This window comes from Hemitrygon akajei, chromosome 13 (assembly GCF_048418815.1).
Source record: "Hemitrygon akajei chromosome 13, sHemAka1.3, whole genome shotgun sequence".
NCBI classification, from domain to species: domain Eukaryota; kingdom Metazoa; phylum Chordata; class Chondrichthyes; order Myliobatiformes; family Dasyatidae; genus Hemitrygon; species Hemitrygon akajei.
The window spans coordinates 49,506,398-49,524,908 of NC_133136.1; the positions used below are offsets into that span (position 1 = coordinate 49,506,398).

Consider the following 18,511-nt stretch of genomic DNA (forward strand, 5'->3'; position numbering starts at 1 on the left):
GGAAAGTTAGGAATTAAAGGAGCAGTAAAGTGTCGGATTTGGAGATATCTGAAAAAGTGAGCGTTAGGCAGGTTGAACTTAACGGAGTGCTGCTGAAAAGAAGCGAAGCGGTTATCAATGAAGAGATCTTCAAAATGTCTAATGCCCTTCCTGTACCAAACATGGAATGCTGAATCGTACGTAGTAGGTAAAAAAAGGTGATTGTGTGCGACAGGGCTAGAAACGGAAAACCCCTGGAAACCATAGAATTTCCTGAACTGAGCCCATATACGCAAAGTGTGTCTGACCAGAGGATTAGCTATTGATCTGGACAGACTGCTAGGGAGTGCAGAGCCAAGAAGTGCAGATATAGATAATTCTTTAGTGGAGCTCAACTCCATTGCCACCCAGTTAGGGCACTCGGGTTGACCGTGGAAGAAAGACCAGAAGGCAGCACAACGTATATTAGCTGCCCAGTAATATAAGCGAAAGTTAGGTAAAGCCATGCCACCCTCTTTTTTTAGATTTTTGGAGGTGGATTTTATTAATTCTAGAGCGCTTATTCTGCCACAGATATGACAAAATAATAGAGTCTAAGGAATCAAAAAAAGATTTAGGAATAAAAATTGGGATAGATTGAAATAAGTATAAAAATTTGGGAAGAACATACATTTTAACAACATTAATACGACCTACCAAGGACATAGATAGAGGTGACCATTGTACCAGACTCTGTTTTATAGCATATGAAAGATTGACAAAGTTTTCACGAAAGAGATCTTTAAACTTCCTTGTGACTGTAATTCCAAGATAAGTAAATTGATTATGGACTACTTTAAAAGGGAGATCACGAAATATTAGTTCTTGTGCTTCTTTATTAATTGGGAAAAGTTCACTCTTATGTAAGTTGAGTTTATAGCTAGAGATCTGGCTAAACTGGTCAAGAAGTGAAAACATTAGAGGTAAGGATGTAGACGGATTTGAGAGAAAGAGTAATAAGTCATCAGCATAGAGAGAAACTTTATGCTCAACACCCCCTCTCCAAATCCCGGTCAATTCAGGACAATTTCGAAATGCTATCGCCAGAGGTTCTATAGCCAAATCAAAGAGAAAGGGACTTAAGGGGCATCCCTGACGGGTGCCACGTTTGAGATTAAATACTTGGGATTTCTGAAAATTAGTTAGAACAGAAGCAGTAGGACACAGGTACAGCAATTGGATCCACGAGATGAAACTTTGGCCGAGGTCAAATTTTTCTAAGACTGCAAAAAGGTAGTTCCACTCTATACGGTCAAATGCTTTCTCCGCATCAAGGGAGATAACACATTCAGGAGTCCCAGTTGGAACTGGGTATAAAATATTAAATAGACGCCGAATGTTAAAAAAAGGGAGACGGTTTTTAATAAAGCCTGTCTGGTCATCAGAGATAATGGAGGGAATAACGGTTTCTAATCTATGAGCCAACACTTTAGCTAAGATCTTTACATCAACATTGAGCAGAGAGATCGGCCTGTACGAGGAACACTCTGTTGGGTCTTTGCCCTTTTTTAGAAGAATAATAATAGATGCCTCATTGAAAGAGGGTGGCAATTTGCCGTAATTAAATGAGTCAGATAATACTGAAAGTAACTGAGGAGAAAGAAGTGAGGAGAATGATTTATAAAATTCCACAGGGAACCCATCAGGTCCAGGAGATTTCCCTGAGGACAGTGCAGAAATTGCAAAAGATATTTCTTCTGGTGATATAGGCGCATTGAGTTTGGCTTTGCAATCAGATGAAAGTGAGGGGATATTCAGATTCTGTAAAAATTGATCCACAGAGATATTGTCATTCAGGGATTCAGAGGAATAAAGCCGAGAATAAAAATTTTTAAATGCGTCATTAATTTCTAAATGATCCGATGTAAAGTCTCCGTTCTCCTCTTTTCAGTCTTTCTAAAGATTTCCCAGTCCCCTGGCTAACCACCAGCCCTTTTCACTTTGTATGTCCTACTTGACTTTTTTCATTAACCACTGTGATTCCTTTATTTTATTTAGAGATACAGCACAATAACACACCCTTCTGGCCCAGTGAGCCAATGATGCCCAATTAAATCCATGTGACTGCTTAACCAACTAATTTGTACATCTTTGGGACACTGGGGAAACCAGAGTACCCGGAGGAACCCACACAGTCACAGATTGTACAAACTCCTTACAGAGAGCAACAGAGTTCCCTAGTTGTTGGAACTGCAAAGTGTTATTTACACTAACTGCTATGCTACTGTACTCGCCTACATTTCAAGGAATTCCCCCTTTCTAATTCTATTCTTGCTCCTGTATGGCACTGGGAGTAATCCTGAAATCCTACTTTTTAAAAAATTACCTCCTAACTGCCTATATTGGCTAATAAGACTTCATCCTTGTGTCGCCCATATTGGAGATCATCATATATACCATGAAAAATAAATGTTCAGCGTCTCCTCCAAAGTCCCTTCGAATTGTCAGAAGCCATCTTTGATCCTAGCATCAGAGAGGTAATTATACTATCCTGTTATCTCTTTTGAGGGGCAGAAATGCTCAACTACAGCCCTTACAGTTGAATTCTCTATCATTACATCCTTTCCATGTTTTCCTCCCTTGAGTGCTATGAACCCGGCTGCTAGTGCTGCCTTCCCCTGAGAAGCCACCTCTCCCAGAGCCAGAGAGATATCTATCAGAGTGGGATGGTTTCAGGGGGTTCTTGCATGTCCTGCCTTTTTCTACTCTGCCTTCCAGCCTGTGCAGCCTTTATCTCTGATGGGTTCTTCTGAGTAAGTGTGCTATCCATGCAGATCTTGGCTAAATAGATTCTCCACAGTGACTCTATCCCTAGATCTAGCAGTTAAACTGTAGCTGCAACCGGACACATTTCCTTCAGGCATGGTTATTACAGCAACTGGAAGTGTCCCTGTATTCCAAGTGATCCTCCCATCCTTCTGAATCAACATAGCCTTCTATTTCTTTTTCCTCTCATCTACAAAACAGAATGTAAGCAAGCAACCAACTGAAGTTTCAACAGCGAATGTTGAAATATTAACTGTTCGCTTTTCCACAGATACTTGCTGACCTATGAGCTTTCCCCTATTTTATGTTTTTATTTCAGCAGTAGCATTTTAAAACTTTTCATTTACTTGTTCACTCTGGTCATTTCACTTTATATCAGTATGGTAAACATGGCCACATCCTAAACACATTATGAGTAAAATTTCTCCTGACCTTATTGAGCCAGAGATGTTCAGCACAGAAACAGACCCTCTAGTCCACCAAGTCTGTAGCATCCTCATTTACATTTATCCCACCCTAATCCCATGTTTTATTCTCCCCATATTCTCACACAGTTGGGGCAAGTCACAGCAGCCAATCTACTCACAGAGCTTTGGGATGTGGGAGGAATCCAGAGCACCTGGAGGAAATTCATGTGCTCATAGGGAGAATGTGCAAACTTCCTATTTTGTCCTTTATACTGTTTTGCTCCAAGACTCTTACCAGTTGCACCACTTTCCTTGTGGATTTATCTTGTTTTTATGGCTAGAAGTTTTGGTCTTCTCATCAAACAGAAGCATCTACTGAAGAACCACCTGTTCAGAATACTTTCACAATCTTCAAGGTCCTTCAACAAGATTTCCCTCCATCTGCTCTTTCCTAATTTTTTTTTTAAAAAATCACTCTGTTTAAGTCTTTTTCCCACACCCTCTCTGCTGCCATAACATTTATTCTATAATGTGGAGTGAGGGCAGCATGAAGAACTGTAAATCCAGTCTAACCATTGTTCTAGACAAAATTAATGGAACTTCTCTGCTTCCCAAGTCTCCTTGCACGGAACAAGTCTCAGTGCTTTGATCTCATTTGAAATGACATTAATCCAAACAGCTACTTTTAACGAGTGCTTATCAATTACCATGAAAGCCACTCTGGCCTGACTTTGAGGTTGCTTTGAGATGATGAAAACTGTGATGCCAAACATGAGCAGGAATACTGTAAGAAGGCCAATGCTCCAGGGCTCCAGGGAAAGTATTGTTTCATTGCCATAAGTGATCAGCACACTCACTGCACAGATGACAACAGCTGAAAAGAAATGAAGTAAATATGATCAATAATTTAACATACATTGTATCTCAGTGCATGCATTAGAAAAGCATGCTGAACTCATCTGAGAGTTGTAGATAACCCAAACCTGTAGATCTGCTGGTCTTGATTTCCTGGTATGCTATTCAACAAGACAAGGTCCCTGTGCCAATTCACTGTTGGAAATTACACCCCCTCCCCTCCTCACGTTGTAGAATCATGGATCCAGAACAGAAAGATGAAAACAAAATAATGCATCCTGATTTTGCAGACTTTTGTTTTTATCCTTCTTGGCTATTATCCTTCCATTTTTCTGTGAATTTCTTTTTCCAGAGGGATCCATATCATTCTCTCTATTCATCATATTGTTCCCTCCTTTACAATTTTCAAAGCACCAGTGGTTAATCCAGGTATTTTTGCATTATTCTCCTGATGAAGTATCACTCACCTATCTGTAGCTATTCTTACTCCATTTCGCTGATGGCTGACTAGAAGAATTGACAGATTCCAACAGAATAAAAGTGAAATTCAAGCAGATAAAGGAAAATGGCATGATCTCACCACAGACACTGTTTGGGAGCTCAAAGTCCATGCAAGAAAAAGCTGAAATGCTTCCTGTCATATCAAGCCAAAGATCACGGGAAACAATCTCATTTCTATTCCCCAGCAGTTTAGAAGCCAACTTCTCATCTCAATTCATTGCACTTGACTTTAAGAAATGGCGCAATGCAACGCAAAGGGCTTGTGCATTAAATCTATCCCTTCTCGTTGGCAGTTTACTCTAACTGATCCTCACATTTATTTGACGAAGGTTTGCAATTTATTACAGTTGGTCTATTTGAGCAAAAATATGACAGCCAGCTACTACCATGATAACCTCTCACAGTCAACAAAAACAATGTGGAAGGAGTAATTAATAACCCCACACCAATTCACTAGCAATCCAAGTTCTAACAAAGTCCTTGTTCTGAAATAATTACTGTGTCCTTCTTTGGCTTTATAAAGCCTCTTGACCCTTTGAGCATTTCCAGCATCATAATTTTAACTTTAAGTACAAAGTACACTGCAGATGCTGTGGTCAAATCAACACGTACAAACAAGCTGGATGAGCTCAGCAGGTCGGACAGCATCCATTGAAACGAGCAGTCAACGTCTCGGCCCGAAATGTTGACTGCTTGTTTCAACGGATGCTGCCCAACCTGCTGAGTTCATCCAGCTTATTTGTACATGTTAATTTTAACTTTGCTATCACAACTGTATTCCAAATGCACTAAAAGTTATTTACAAGTATTACACTGGTGTTATTAAAATAATGCAAGATTTCAGATTTGGATATAGAAATTCTCAAGGGAATCATATATATCAATTCTAGTGATTAAAAATGAACAACTTTCCTCAATATTAATAAAAGTTTATTATTTAATAACACCAGTGTTTGCAGAAGAAGCTAAATACATTTGGCACTTTCTACAATAAAACCAGGGAGTAACTTCCTTTTAATGTCTTGCACCACTATACTACTAATTTAAGTTGGATAATACAAATTCTCCAGCCTTTTCTCATTCATTTAGTATCAATCACCTCCATAATGAGCTCATCTGCTTCAAGGGGATGGTTCGAAGATTTTGTAATCTTTCCTCATGACTTGACTCTCTGATGTTATCAAAGAAATCATCATTTTCTCTCTACACATTCTAGGTTCTTTGATAATTGTTTTGGTGACAATCATGAAGCTGGATAAAGCTCAGTGCAGATCATAAGACTTTAGTTTTTTACTTAATCTATAACACAAACTCCAAATGTGAGAATTTCAAGGCACAGCTAATCCAAAGCATATTAAACTGCTACATGTAATTTAACTGGCCATATAATCTGCAGTTAACTTAAGATGCTAACACAATTTTGGCTTTGTTTTGGCAGCAAACCCAATGATACAAAGTAATAAAACTTAGTAATATTTAGTGGAAGGTGCCCACTTACAATTGAGAGTAATGGTTTCAGGACATATGCATCCCATTTTGATTTGAAGTACTTACCTGTTTTCAAGCAGGTTGTGTCAAGTAGAGAGAGCAATAATAAAGTAATGACAAGATTACTGCACTCAAACAGCTTAAGAAAATGAGGAAATTGAATAAAGTTTATAGATTTGACATTCAATGTCTCCAAAATATCAAACCATAAAACTAATAAAATTCTGATTTATACAGCCAAAATAGTAAAAAATTACAGCTCATACGAGCTCAGAATTTCAGATTCCCACATTCAGTAATTTGCAGTCAGTTTTGTTTCTTTGAAAGAAGTTGGGTGACTGCACTGAAACTGTGCTCCACTAAATATGATGTTGGAAGGCAATAAAGGATATCTCGATACTTTCCCCCAGTGCAGGATAGCATTCAGAGATCTCTTTCTGCACTGAAGCATTGATATGATTTTTTGAACCTCAGCTTCAGCTCAAAGTGATTTTGCAGTGAGATCAGTTTTTTCCCCAATCCTTCCTGTTAATGCCTCATTACAAGTGCTCAGGAATGGACTTATTATCCAATCTGGAATTTGGATCGAGAGAATATCCTGATATCTCCCTGACTTGCCTTTATGCAGCTCACCCAGGTGGGCACAGTATATTTGAAGATCATCATCTGGTATTCTTTTTTTCCCTCTTCCAACTCAGGCTCAGAAATTGGGAAAGTGATGGCCAAAATTAAATTTAAATGGGGTTAATTTGGAACAAAATGTGTGGATGACTAATTTGACTGAAAAGATTCATATCATTTCCAATTGAAGATTGCTTTCATTAAACTTTGTGAATAATTTGACAAATAAGCAATGCCATGGCTAATATTCTGGAGTTGATTACTGAATGAATCTTTTGAGTCTTCAAAGAATTTTATCACAGTGAGAATTGAGAGCAGGGGACTTGGTTTTATTTACGGCTGTGATAACAGTATTTAAATGATTTGTGCAGCTGATCACTTACACTTTTTGTGCCAAAATTTGTTTGTGAATTACACAGTGAATGGAAAGTGTTAGGTACAGCTTCCCTCCCTCCCACCCCACCCAAGAAAGTGATAACCCCACAGTGGAATCCTGTCATTGATGAAGATTCATTACAATGAAAATGAAGATCTGGAGGATGCAATGGTTGAAAGGGTTGCAGGAAGATAGTCCATTATCTACATCAGGTGTCAGTGCTGATTTTCAGTCAATCAGAAGAACACAGCAGCATACACTGGATGAATTCCCCCGTTGACAAGTATTAGTAACTAAATCATTTTATTGCGCTGTGATAGTATTGGTAGTGTTCTAACTTGTTCTGTATTTCCCTTAAATACACAATTTGTTACTAAAAATGGTAGTTTGACAGTTTTATACTTTTTAACTATTTCCATGGAACTTCAACTAATTGTGGCAGCTACTTAATTGGGCCAAAAGGTGTCCCAGTTAACTGATTCCCCTGCATTTGCTAACTCTGTATGACTTCTCCAAATGGGTCACCGCACACATGTTGGGACAGAACAAAAGTGAAAGAGAAAAGAACCAAAGCATGGACATCAAGTGATTAGACTCTGAAATATACAGTGTCCATGATTTAACTATCATTCAAAAAGGAATTCAATAAGAAATTGGCAGGGCTATTCTCTTTCTCTCAGCCAGTGCAGGTGGGTAAGGAGAAAGAATAGTGGAGTAGGACAAGTTGGATTGCATCCAGGTCACTCCATCTTCTCACGGCTACATCAGGCAGGAGATACAGAAATCCCACACCACCTGGTTCAAGAACAGCCATCTCCTTTCAACTTTTCAGTTCTTGTACCAACTGGTACAACTGTCATCACTATGTCTAGCAACACTATAATCACTTTGCACTACAAATTCAGTTTAGTTATTCTGGCTTTTCTCAAACAGCAAATATTTTGTAAAGGAAAGTGGTGAGATTGAAAGTAGCTTGCATTCTGCCACCATGCTCCCTCACCACAAATCTCCAGTAGAACTCAATTTACCCTTGAAATTCTATGCACTGGCAATTCACCCATGGCCAAACATCTTAAGTACAGAGATTCTACAAACCCCCGAGACCTTTAAGTTTGCATTAATTCAAGTGGTTTATGATCTCCAAGTAATTTTAGAGTTTATTTTAATGAAGCAACAACATAAAAGCAGTGCCATTTCATGGATTCACAATATAAAACAAGGAAGGTCAGTTTTAATACTTACTGATTAACCCAACACATCCGTATACCACTGATGAAGTCTGTTCTGTTGGAACCGGTGAAGGACTGAGTAGCAATGAGCAGCTCAGATCTTGGTTTTCGAGCATAGTCAAGTGGGAATCTGACGCATTTCTGTCTAATTCACCATCTTCATTGGCTGTGAGGTTCTCTCTTTCTGGAGAAAGATTTTGTTTGTAGAATGATGTTGGCTGATACCTAGCAAGTTTAAAACAAAATCAAATTTCAAAATACATTAAGTATACAATCAGATTTTGCAAACCCAACATAAACAACATTTCTGATTACTTATTCCACAATCATCTGTATTCAGGTGAACAGAATTGACTTTATCATTGACATTCCAATGATTTTGCTTAGAAGAATTTTGGACTAGTCCTTTTGAAAACTGATGGGAGGTAATGGTTCTTTAATTGAACTTTCAAATACCATTTATCTAAAAAACGATGAACAAAATATCTCCCAGTTCCAGCTCTTTCCACTTTTTGAAAGATGCTGGATACATATTGAATGTATTTTTACAAAAAATCAAAGACTCTCTCATGTCTCATTTTCTCACATTGTGCTTTTTTAAAGCTGTTAATATTTCTTCTTTTCACTAGGCAACATCTCTTCTGCACTCCTTTTAATACTACCACATATCCCCTGTAACGTAGCAAACAGAACTGTACACAATACTAATGTTTTATATATTATATCCTACATCTTGTACTCAGTGCTTTGGCCATTGAAAGCAAGCATGTTGAATGTAATTTACACTACCCTATCCATCATTGTTGCTATTGTCAGGCTGCTAAGAACTAGCAACTCAAGGCATCACGATACTGTACATCATTTCTGAAATCTCAATTACTGTATATATCCTATTAATTTTTGACATCCCAGAATGCATTGCACACCACATGCCACTGTTTTGCCCAACAGGCCCACTAGAGGATCAAACAAACAAAAAATACGCCTTCTGCCAAGAGCAAAACTTGTTCACAAATACAACTGCACCAGCTGGATACAACCCATGGGGCATTCACTTGAAACCTTTTCCGATCACAGCGGTGAAAAGCAAAATGGTGATTTATAGAGAACAAAGTCCTCAGAGGGCATAAATTCAACAAAGCTATGCGTCACCATGATGTGCAGGGCCTTTCTGCTGAAGATCTGAGCTGCAGAATGAATTGCATCACTGGCCAAGCTGCTTCCATACCCTTGGAATTTCCCCTTGTTAGGAACTGCCCCATGTCCCATGTTAGGCATTCTCTTTTCAGCAGGCCAGATTAAAGGATTTGATAGGTAATTAAAATGATGAAATGTTTTGGTACTGTTTTCTGAGTCTGCAGGGAACAAGTTCCCGATTACACTAATCTTTTACAAGAGGTGTACGCGATGCGTTGAATAGCCTTGGTGTTATGAACGTTAAAAACAAATGCTGGAAATCTGAAATAAAAGCAGAGCATATTGGAAACTCAGTAGACAGGAAATATGAGTTATCTGGTCAAAGACCCTTCATCATGCACAAGTATTTACCTGAGGAGGAGTACACATGCTGCTACCAGAGTGTATGCTAGGAGGGTCCCAATAGACATCATATCCACCAAGGCTTTCAAGTCAAAGAGAAATGCCATGATAGCTGCCAAAAATTCATCAAGATACGAGTAGTTAATGTTAAATGAGGAAAGAGAAATACATGATCTAGAAATGATTCCTGCTGATATTAATGATTGGCTGCCTAAAAGACACAAGAAACATTTCTATCCACTGTTAACTCTACCACCTGCAGCCTCATTGTTGACAATTTACACCCCTGCCAAAGTGAAATGACTACAAGTACTCGCCAACAATTTTTGTGTAGTCATTTTAGCCTTGCACAAATGTTATGTAAATCTCTACAAGATGCAATTGTAAATAACAGTATCATTAATATTGTTTGAGAACAGATGCTGGAAAAAAATTAATCCTGTATTGTCTGTTCTAAATGGTTACATAAAGCTAATCTTTGAGCCTGTTTTAGATAATTAATAAAGATCCAGCACAACATTCCAAATTGGACCTTTAAGACTGACGCAGGAGTAGATTCTGTTTTAGATTAGTGAAACTACATGCTCTATAATAAGATATCCAGTATGTTAACTGAATAACAAAATGTTTATTATTGAATGTAGTTAAAATATTTTTTGATGAAAATAAAATTGATTGACAGGGTAATACTTAAGAGCTGCTGGTGGTTGAAGGTAACCCTTCTTCAAGCAACAATTAACAAATAATAAGAAACATTTAAACTCAAAATAAAATTCCTCAATCATGCTCACATTTTCTGGAATGGCATGCATTTATTCACAGTAACATAAACAGATAAGGAGATCAAAAGCTATGCTATTGTTTCAGCCAGGAGAAAAAAAAAACATGATTAAAAAAAATTATATTTAGCCATGACAATAAATCAATACAATTTCAGGTGGAATGCCAAAACAAATTGTGTTACAATAAATGGGAAAGGAGAAATTTTAATTTAGAGGTTTGTTGCAAATTTCTAATTGAGTCATTGGAAGTTATGAGTCAGTACTTTGAATTACAAGTTCAAAATACTTTACAACATCACTCACACAAGCTAATCAACATTATAATCCACTAATTTTCTACATCCATCTTTAATAGTGGGCATGTAACACATTTCTTCCTTTGCACAAATAACTGATCAGCACAGAATCAGAACAGTCTGTGTGGCAACATTTTCCCTTCATCCTTCCTCTCCAAGTAACCATGAGAAAACACTAAACTTTACAATTAAAGTAAGAACACTAAAGATTTTTATCTAAGTGTACTGTGAGAAATGATTATGCAGACAGGGCTTATTCAACGTGTCTGGTCCTATTTTACTTCGTTTGCAAGGATTTATTTAGCATCACTGCATTAAACTCGCCAAATGCAAGATTAACATTTTAAACCAATTAGAATCAAGTGGCCTGTCTGGAACTAAACTTGCTGAGAACAGATTTGTTCAAGGTTTACATATGAACTTATTTTTAAAAAAAAATCTATCAGAGTGTTACTGAGGTGCAGAGTTATTTCAAACCTTTGCCCATCACCTTTTGTGATCAGCCCACCATCACAAATATTCTCCTCCTCACATCTGCAACTCTTTCAGTTTCATTCCTTCCTGTCATTATAACTTCACACAGCCTTCCAAGATCTCTGCATTTCTCCAACTTTATTTTTTTGTACGCCTTCCACTTATGTTGTCTGACTCCATGAAGGCTACAGATCAGCAACCTGGACCAGGAGACTTTACAGTTCCCTCCAGAAACCTCTCCAGTTCTCCACAACACTCTCCTTGGAACACCACACAAAAGCACCCTCTTATAAACTCTTTTCATCATTTTCTTCTTGGGTAATATTTTATTTGAATAATCTTGGAGGCCTTTCCTTTCTGTAAAACCTGCAAGATCTTACTTCTCGTTCTGGGGCCAGCATGCTCTTGACCTTCAATATCCCAACTCTGCTAATTTGCCCATTATATGCCAAGAATATTTTAAACCTATAAGATAAAGCTGACAATGATTTAAGTAAATACCACACTGCATTCTTAGGAAATCAAATTATTTGCTTCATATCACAAAATTTATCACTGCAAGGTAAAAATTAAAACAAAGCAAGTGCCTTTAAATTGCTGGAATTATTGTTCAATAGAAATAATCATTTTCCAGACTTTTCACAGATCAGCAGTAACTTAATGAGCTGAAAGACTCTTTGATACTAATAACAGTTTGCTTCAATGGGGCCAGTAAATAGTAGACTTGAATTGAGAAGTACATAGATGTGTAGTCTGGCTGTTTATTATAAAAAGCACATTTTCATCTCTTCGTTACTGTTTGATCTCCATGTGAATAAATGCCATTAGCTAGGTATGCTAGGTTATTTAAAACATTGTTGAATGAGGATACCTTTTTTTCCCAAAAGGATTTTTATTTTTTGAATTCAAGTGTTCTCATTAATCTTAGACATTTCCCAGATTATTTTTTAAAAAGTCACTTTTAAAGTGTAAAGGAGATTACAATGTCAATTCATCCCATAGAATTATAATTGTTGCTTCTCTGAACCTGGCATACCTGCTTCAAATACAATCCTCACCACCTGATTAATAGAGGCACCAGGATTTTGCATGCTTCAGGGAATAGCACGTCAAGCCCAGGCATGATTTTGAGAGACGAGGTCCCTTTGGGGAAGGGATGAGGTGCATCAGCTTACCAGAGATGACCCCTGATGCCAGTGTTGCAGCAACTGGTGTCTGCCTCTTACTCACTTTTGCCAAAAAATTGAACAGTAAACCATCTTGAGCCATTGCAAACATAATTCTGGGTAAAGGGAACATAGACCCCAACAGGCTAAAAAGAAAAAAGGTGAAAGTTCAAAATAAATCACATTTGGTACTACATACTAGTAATGGATACAATTATCAAATATAGAACAGCTAGTGTCAATGGTCTGGTCAGTTTTGTGTTTTGGATGCATTGTCTTTTCAACCGTCAAGTAGGTGTGTTCATGTCAAAGCAGTATATTTTCACTTTAGGTGCAGAGCTTGGCACTTCCATGTACTGACATGCACTGACTTGGAAAGCAAGACTTCCTGAATCGTTTGCCAAATCCCCAACTCAAGATTATCCGGCAAAATCCAAGATGATTCCTTTATCACATTAACTACCTTTAGCAACTCATTCAAATACGAAACCACTTATGCTGGGGTGGCAGGGTGGAGTTACATCCTTAGCAAAGGGGCGCAGGTACTCGCTCCCTCTGCAAGCCAGCAGGTCACCCTTGGGCTAGGTGTAGCACCTGCTTAGTCCCCCAATCAGGGTCGCGTGAAGCCATGGGAGCAGATGGCGGACGGTCATATGAACAGCTGGTGCATATCACACGTCCTGGTTACACAACCACTGACACCAAGCAGACAATCTGAGAAGAATACTGATAATGGCTGGAGTCACCAGTCTTGTAAAGACACTGCCCAGGAGTATACGGAACATTAATTGACAGGTTATTTGTGGTTGACTTACAGATTTAGCAATGGAAACCTCTGGTCAGTCACTGAATTTATAGGTCTTCATCCCCTCATCTGGTACCAATACCAACATCAACATTACTTAAGTATTCCAAAGGGAGGATGAGGGCACATAATATAGCAAAATGTAGTAGGAAGTTAGAGGATTGGGAAGCTTTTAACAAAGAGAATGGAAACTAAAAAAAAAAACAAAGAAAAAATGAATTATGAAAGTAAGCTAGCTAAAAAAAGGATACCAGAAGAGTAAAAGTGAGGTGGGAGTAGATATTGGACCACTGGAAAATAACGCTCAAGAGGTAGTAATGGGGAACAAAAATGGTGGATGAATTGAATAAGTACATATATTGCATAATCCTTCACTGTGGAAGACATTTGCAGTATGTCAGAAATTCGAGGAGTGCTTGATGGCTCTGGGCCTGTACTCACTGGAGTTTAGAAGAATGGGGAGGGAGGAGGTCATCTCATTGAAACGCCTAAGAGTGGATGTGGAGAGGATATTTCCTATGGTGAATGAGTCTAGGGCATTATCTCAGAATAGAGGGATTTAGAATGGAGATGGGAAGGAATTCCTTAAGCAAGTGAGTCCAGTACCTGTGGAATACAATTCCACAGCTGGCTGGGGAGGTCAAGTTATTGAGTAGAGGTTGATAGGCTCTTGGTTAGTCAGATTACAGGGAGAAGGCAAGAGAATGGGGTTCAGAAAGATAATAAATTAGCCATAATGGAATGGCAGAGCAGACTCGATGGGCCGAATAGCCTAATTCTGTTCCTATGTCTTATGTCTTATAGACACGTGACATAATCTTTAGACAAAAGCCTTTAATCTCCCTTCAGAAAAGCAGTAGAATTAGGTTCCCGGGAAAATTAGCCAGGTCTTATAATTTAGTCAAGTGTGTCTGCTAAAGGATAAAATTTTAGACATTCTTTCACTATTCCTTGAGGGAAGAGAAAGACCTTACAAGCACAGATACAGCAGGAAACTCTGACCTAAAAGACAGATGTGATCAGTTTAAGTTGACATTGTAGTTGGCACAGATATTGTGGGCTGAAGTGCCCGCCCGTGTGCTGTACTATTCTATGGATAAGTGTAACCAGCATCAGTTTTCTCTCCCAGAAACAACTTAACATCAAGGCCCCAAGTACACTCAGCCAGATCCAGTGGTCAGGGTATGATGTTCGCATGCTTCACCTGACCCCACAGAACTATGAATTCTGTCATGCCAGGAGATTACATGTGGACAAATTAAAGTATTTATTTTATTTATTAACATACAGGACAATTTACAATTAACCTACCAACTAGTACATCTTTGGACCGTGAGAGAAAACCCACACGGTCACGGGGAGAAAGTACAAACTTCTTACAGACAGTGGCGGGAACTGAACTCGGGTTGCTGGTACTGTAAAACGTTGTGATAATCACTACACTACCATGCCATTCCAAAATATTTAAGGACGTGCTCAAATCCTCTTTAGAAATGATGTGTTCTCATCAACTTCTGGGAATCCCTCACTGCTCAAGATAGAGAAGGTACATTCAGCATGATACAGAGAACCTCAAGTTGCAGGATCAAGAACACAAAAAGCCTTGCTTAAACGGCAGGAGTGCACCACATCACAAACTAACCACCCATTTTCCACCTATCTGTGGAAGAGTCCACGGTCTCTAACTAGGCCTCATCAGCCATTTCATAACCCACACAACCAGACTGAAAAACAAAAGTCATCCTTAATCCTGTGGGAGTCTCAACAGAGGGAAAGAAATGTAACTGCTATCTTCCTTGGCTGCTCCAAGAGCGTCTATTGTGAAATGGTGTTTTCAAAGCCCATGAGGAAAAAAAACCCAAACTGGGAAGCACGTGCAAGTTCTTCTGCAACTCAATAATAAAATTAATGATGATAATGGCAATTCAATCAAAGCACATCAAAGAATATCACTCCTTTATAAAGTTATCCTTTCAATGATAATCTGTCTGCACTGGCAAATAAAAAAAGTTGGTCTTAAAGCAAGCAAAGCATGAAGTGTACATGGAAGTTTAGGTTTGATTTAGCAAAATAATAATGCTTTGACCATTTGACATTTTTGTTCTATATTTGCCCATTAACTGAGACCCCATTTTTACTTTCTATTTGCTCATCCATCCAGCTACAAAATCTCACCTGCAACCAAACCTGATGACATTGTAGCAATAACTGGAGTCTTCGTCTTAGAACTGACGTGGGCTAAAACTTTGAAAAGCAACCCATCTTCAGCCATAGCATAGATTACGCGAGGCATGGGGAAAATGGAACCAAGCAGACTGAATGAAGAGGAAAGACATGCACAATGCTGCAAGTCAGAGTCACACCAGGTATGCAGTAAACCAATGAAAATTAACCTCACTTTAGGGCTCTACACAAGTTCCTAATTTCTCCTCATTAAGTGGAAAATGTGTTGCATAATTCACATAAATTTGTTCTTCACAATAAAAGGTCATTTTATTTCAATAAAAGGAACATATTTTTACATCAAAATATGATATATTGAACTCTCTCAGTGCCTAGTGGAAATGGTACTGCTTAGTGTAACATTACGACATTGAATTCACTGCCAACCACCATCTCATTGACTGTAACCAGGATGTTGCAATCTAGACTCAGTATTTGGCCAATGGAAGTGATTAAAGAAAAGGGCTCTGACAGTAAATATAGGTATTAGGTTACAATGATTGTGGCTGCTCCTACAGAATAATTTCACACCCTGAATTCATCTACATCATACACTCACTCATTGAATGGCTGCTGAAGCAAGCTGCGGCAAAAAGGGTGCAAATGCAATCAGTACTCTCACCCCACTTTCTTCCGGCAATTTATGCCTTCAGGGGAAAAGCCAAATTAAAATTATAGAAGCTGTTTATAAAATACACATAGTAGTCAGGATGTTCTCCCATCCTAACCTAGGCCCAATCCCATCATAATCACTTTCACCGTCTTAGGCAATATCTTTGGCAGTTGTAGCAAAATTATAGGAGGGGTAGGTTAGGGTAAATCAGGATAAACAGGCTTACAATGCTATTCAGAGTACAGGTCAGAGGATCAGATATTCAGTGCTGCTTAGACTACATTCACTCTTATTTTTTTTAAAAAGGCATTAACTCCCAGTTCTCTAATCTGTGTGTACCAACAACAATAGCTACAACATTGATGATTGCAAATAGTTATACAGGAGTTGTTCAAAGGAACTCCATCTGTGTTAATGCAATCAGTTAGCAATGAAAGCTTTATAATTTTATTTAAGATGGAGGTTTCAAAGTTCTTTGTTTGTATTAATAGATAAAATATCGAAAATACTGGGCATACTATACCAATACAACAACATTGATCAAATGAGATTTATAGGCATTCTTGTTAAAACAACACTTATGTAGAGCCCTGCAGTGTAATCACTTAATAAAAATTAGTTTGATTTGATTTCATTCAAGTGTGGAAAGAGAAATTATGTTAGTCATATCCAAAAGTTTTAGAAAATGTTTCTCCTTAACATCAGAAAAAATGTAACTTGAATTGCATACAGGTAACATGGGGTGAATTTAACCTACTACTACTATTGAATTGCAAATTTGATTTGGATGAGAAGCTACCAATTACATACTCTTCATAATTTACTCTTCCATTGATAATTAAATAAAATCAGGTGGGATATATAACTGGCGATCATAATCCCCTATTGATTACCTGGTAGAGAAAATTATCTTATTGTTTGTGTTTTTTTAAAACTTATTACAATTTATCTGGCCAGCAATGACTGTTACAAATCTAAACTACCAACTCAGCAGAACTTTCAATGTATTCTGCTACATATTCTCAACCTTACATACTATATGATAAACTGCATAGAACGACCCAGAGGTATTCCTTATATACTAGAAACTAGAAAGAAAGATGTGTTCCTGTCAGCCTGCTTAATGTGTGAAGCAGCTGGGATCCACCTCAAGGGCTTCAGTTCACGGTGAGAAGAGAATCAGTAGCGTGGGAAATCCTCTCCACTAGAGCTTCATATTGAAAACCTGAACCCTCTTAGTAATGGGACTGGAAGACTGGCTGACTCATGTACACCTTGCTGAAGTTGGCAGATTCATCACACCATTTTAGAATACTGATTATTGAATTCATTTTTATCTAAGCTCAATAATATGGCCGAATTTACTGCTATTCATAAATAAAGTAAATTGGCGACACTTTTGGAAGTACAGATTACTGGAAGCCATTTTTCGAATGGTGGAATCTTTCTGATTAAATATTCAGTCTACTATAAAAAAAAACAGGATTTACAGTTAAACTAAAAAGAAATTGTTCGTCACCAGTTTCAAACAACTTGGACAATTGACAAAACTAAGTTTGATTATAATATACACATTAATGCCACAAAGCAAAGCTTCGGCATACACAAGTAGACAAAGAAATTTGCTGATTAATCCAGAGATGATACCTGAATCAAATCTGTACGGCACAACACTAAGCAAAACAAAACTGTTATAGATTATGCCGTGTAAATAAATGCAAAGAAATACCAGGACATTTATTTATTCAGAGATACAGTATGTTAAGAGGCCCTTTCAGCCCAACGAGACAGTAATGCCCAATGACACCCATGTGACCAATTAACCTATTAACCCGTACATCTTTGGAATGTGGGAGGAAACCAGAGCACCCTGAGGAAACCCGTGTAGTAAAGGGAGAATGTACAAACTTCTTACAGACAGTAGCGGGAACTGAACCCAGAAGTGAAACTGGAAAATTACAACAGTAATCCTCACCAACAACACAGCTTGGCTCAAAGCATGTCTGATAAAAGTGCACGCCACTGCACAAAGTAGAATATCAGAGTCTAAGAGCCATGTGACTTATTTCAGCCTCTTTCCTTTCTAAAAAAAAAATTCTAACACAAAATAAAGTTTAGGTGTACACAGGCAGGCGATTGACTTTCTTATGAAAAAAGGGAATGGTTGTAAAGCTGATTAATTGGTCATTGGTTAAAGACCAGACATCTGTAACTTTGAAAATATTAATACACATAAAATGCTGGAGGAGCTCAGCGGGCCAGGCAGGATCTATGGGAGAGAGTAAACAGTCAATGTTTTGGGCCGAGACCAAAGACACTGCCTGGCCTGCTGAGTTCCTCCAGCATTTTGTG

The 18,511-nt window shown here is 38.1% G+C and overlaps 1 protein-coding gene across 9 annotated transcripts in view; it reads right to left on the bottom strand.

Annotated features, from left to right (window-relative positions):
• The window catches only part of slc7a2 (solute carrier family 7 member 2), a 131,229-nt gene that overhangs the window by 14,703 nt on the left and 98,015 nt on the right, over positions 1 to 18,511 (bottom strand). For 8 of the 9 annotated variants that reach the window (XM_073064579.1, XM_073064577.1, XM_073064582.1 and 5 more), the window contains 4 exons: positions 15,499 to 15,638; positions 9,810 to 9,912; positions 8,275 to 8,486; positions 3,899 to 4,065 (listed from right to left, as the gene is read on the bottom strand). In XM_073064579.1, coding sequence (XP_072920680.1) covers positions 3,899 to 4,065; positions 8,275 to 8,486; positions 9,810 to 9,912; positions 15,499 to 15,638 — 622 coding nt within the window. Of the gene's footprint in view, positions 1 to 3,898; positions 4,066 to 8,274; positions 8,487 to 9,809; positions 9,913 to 12,527; positions 12,665 to 15,498; positions 15,639 to 18,511 lie in introns of all 9 variants that reach the window. The other variant, XM_073064578.1, reaches the window with a different exon arrangement.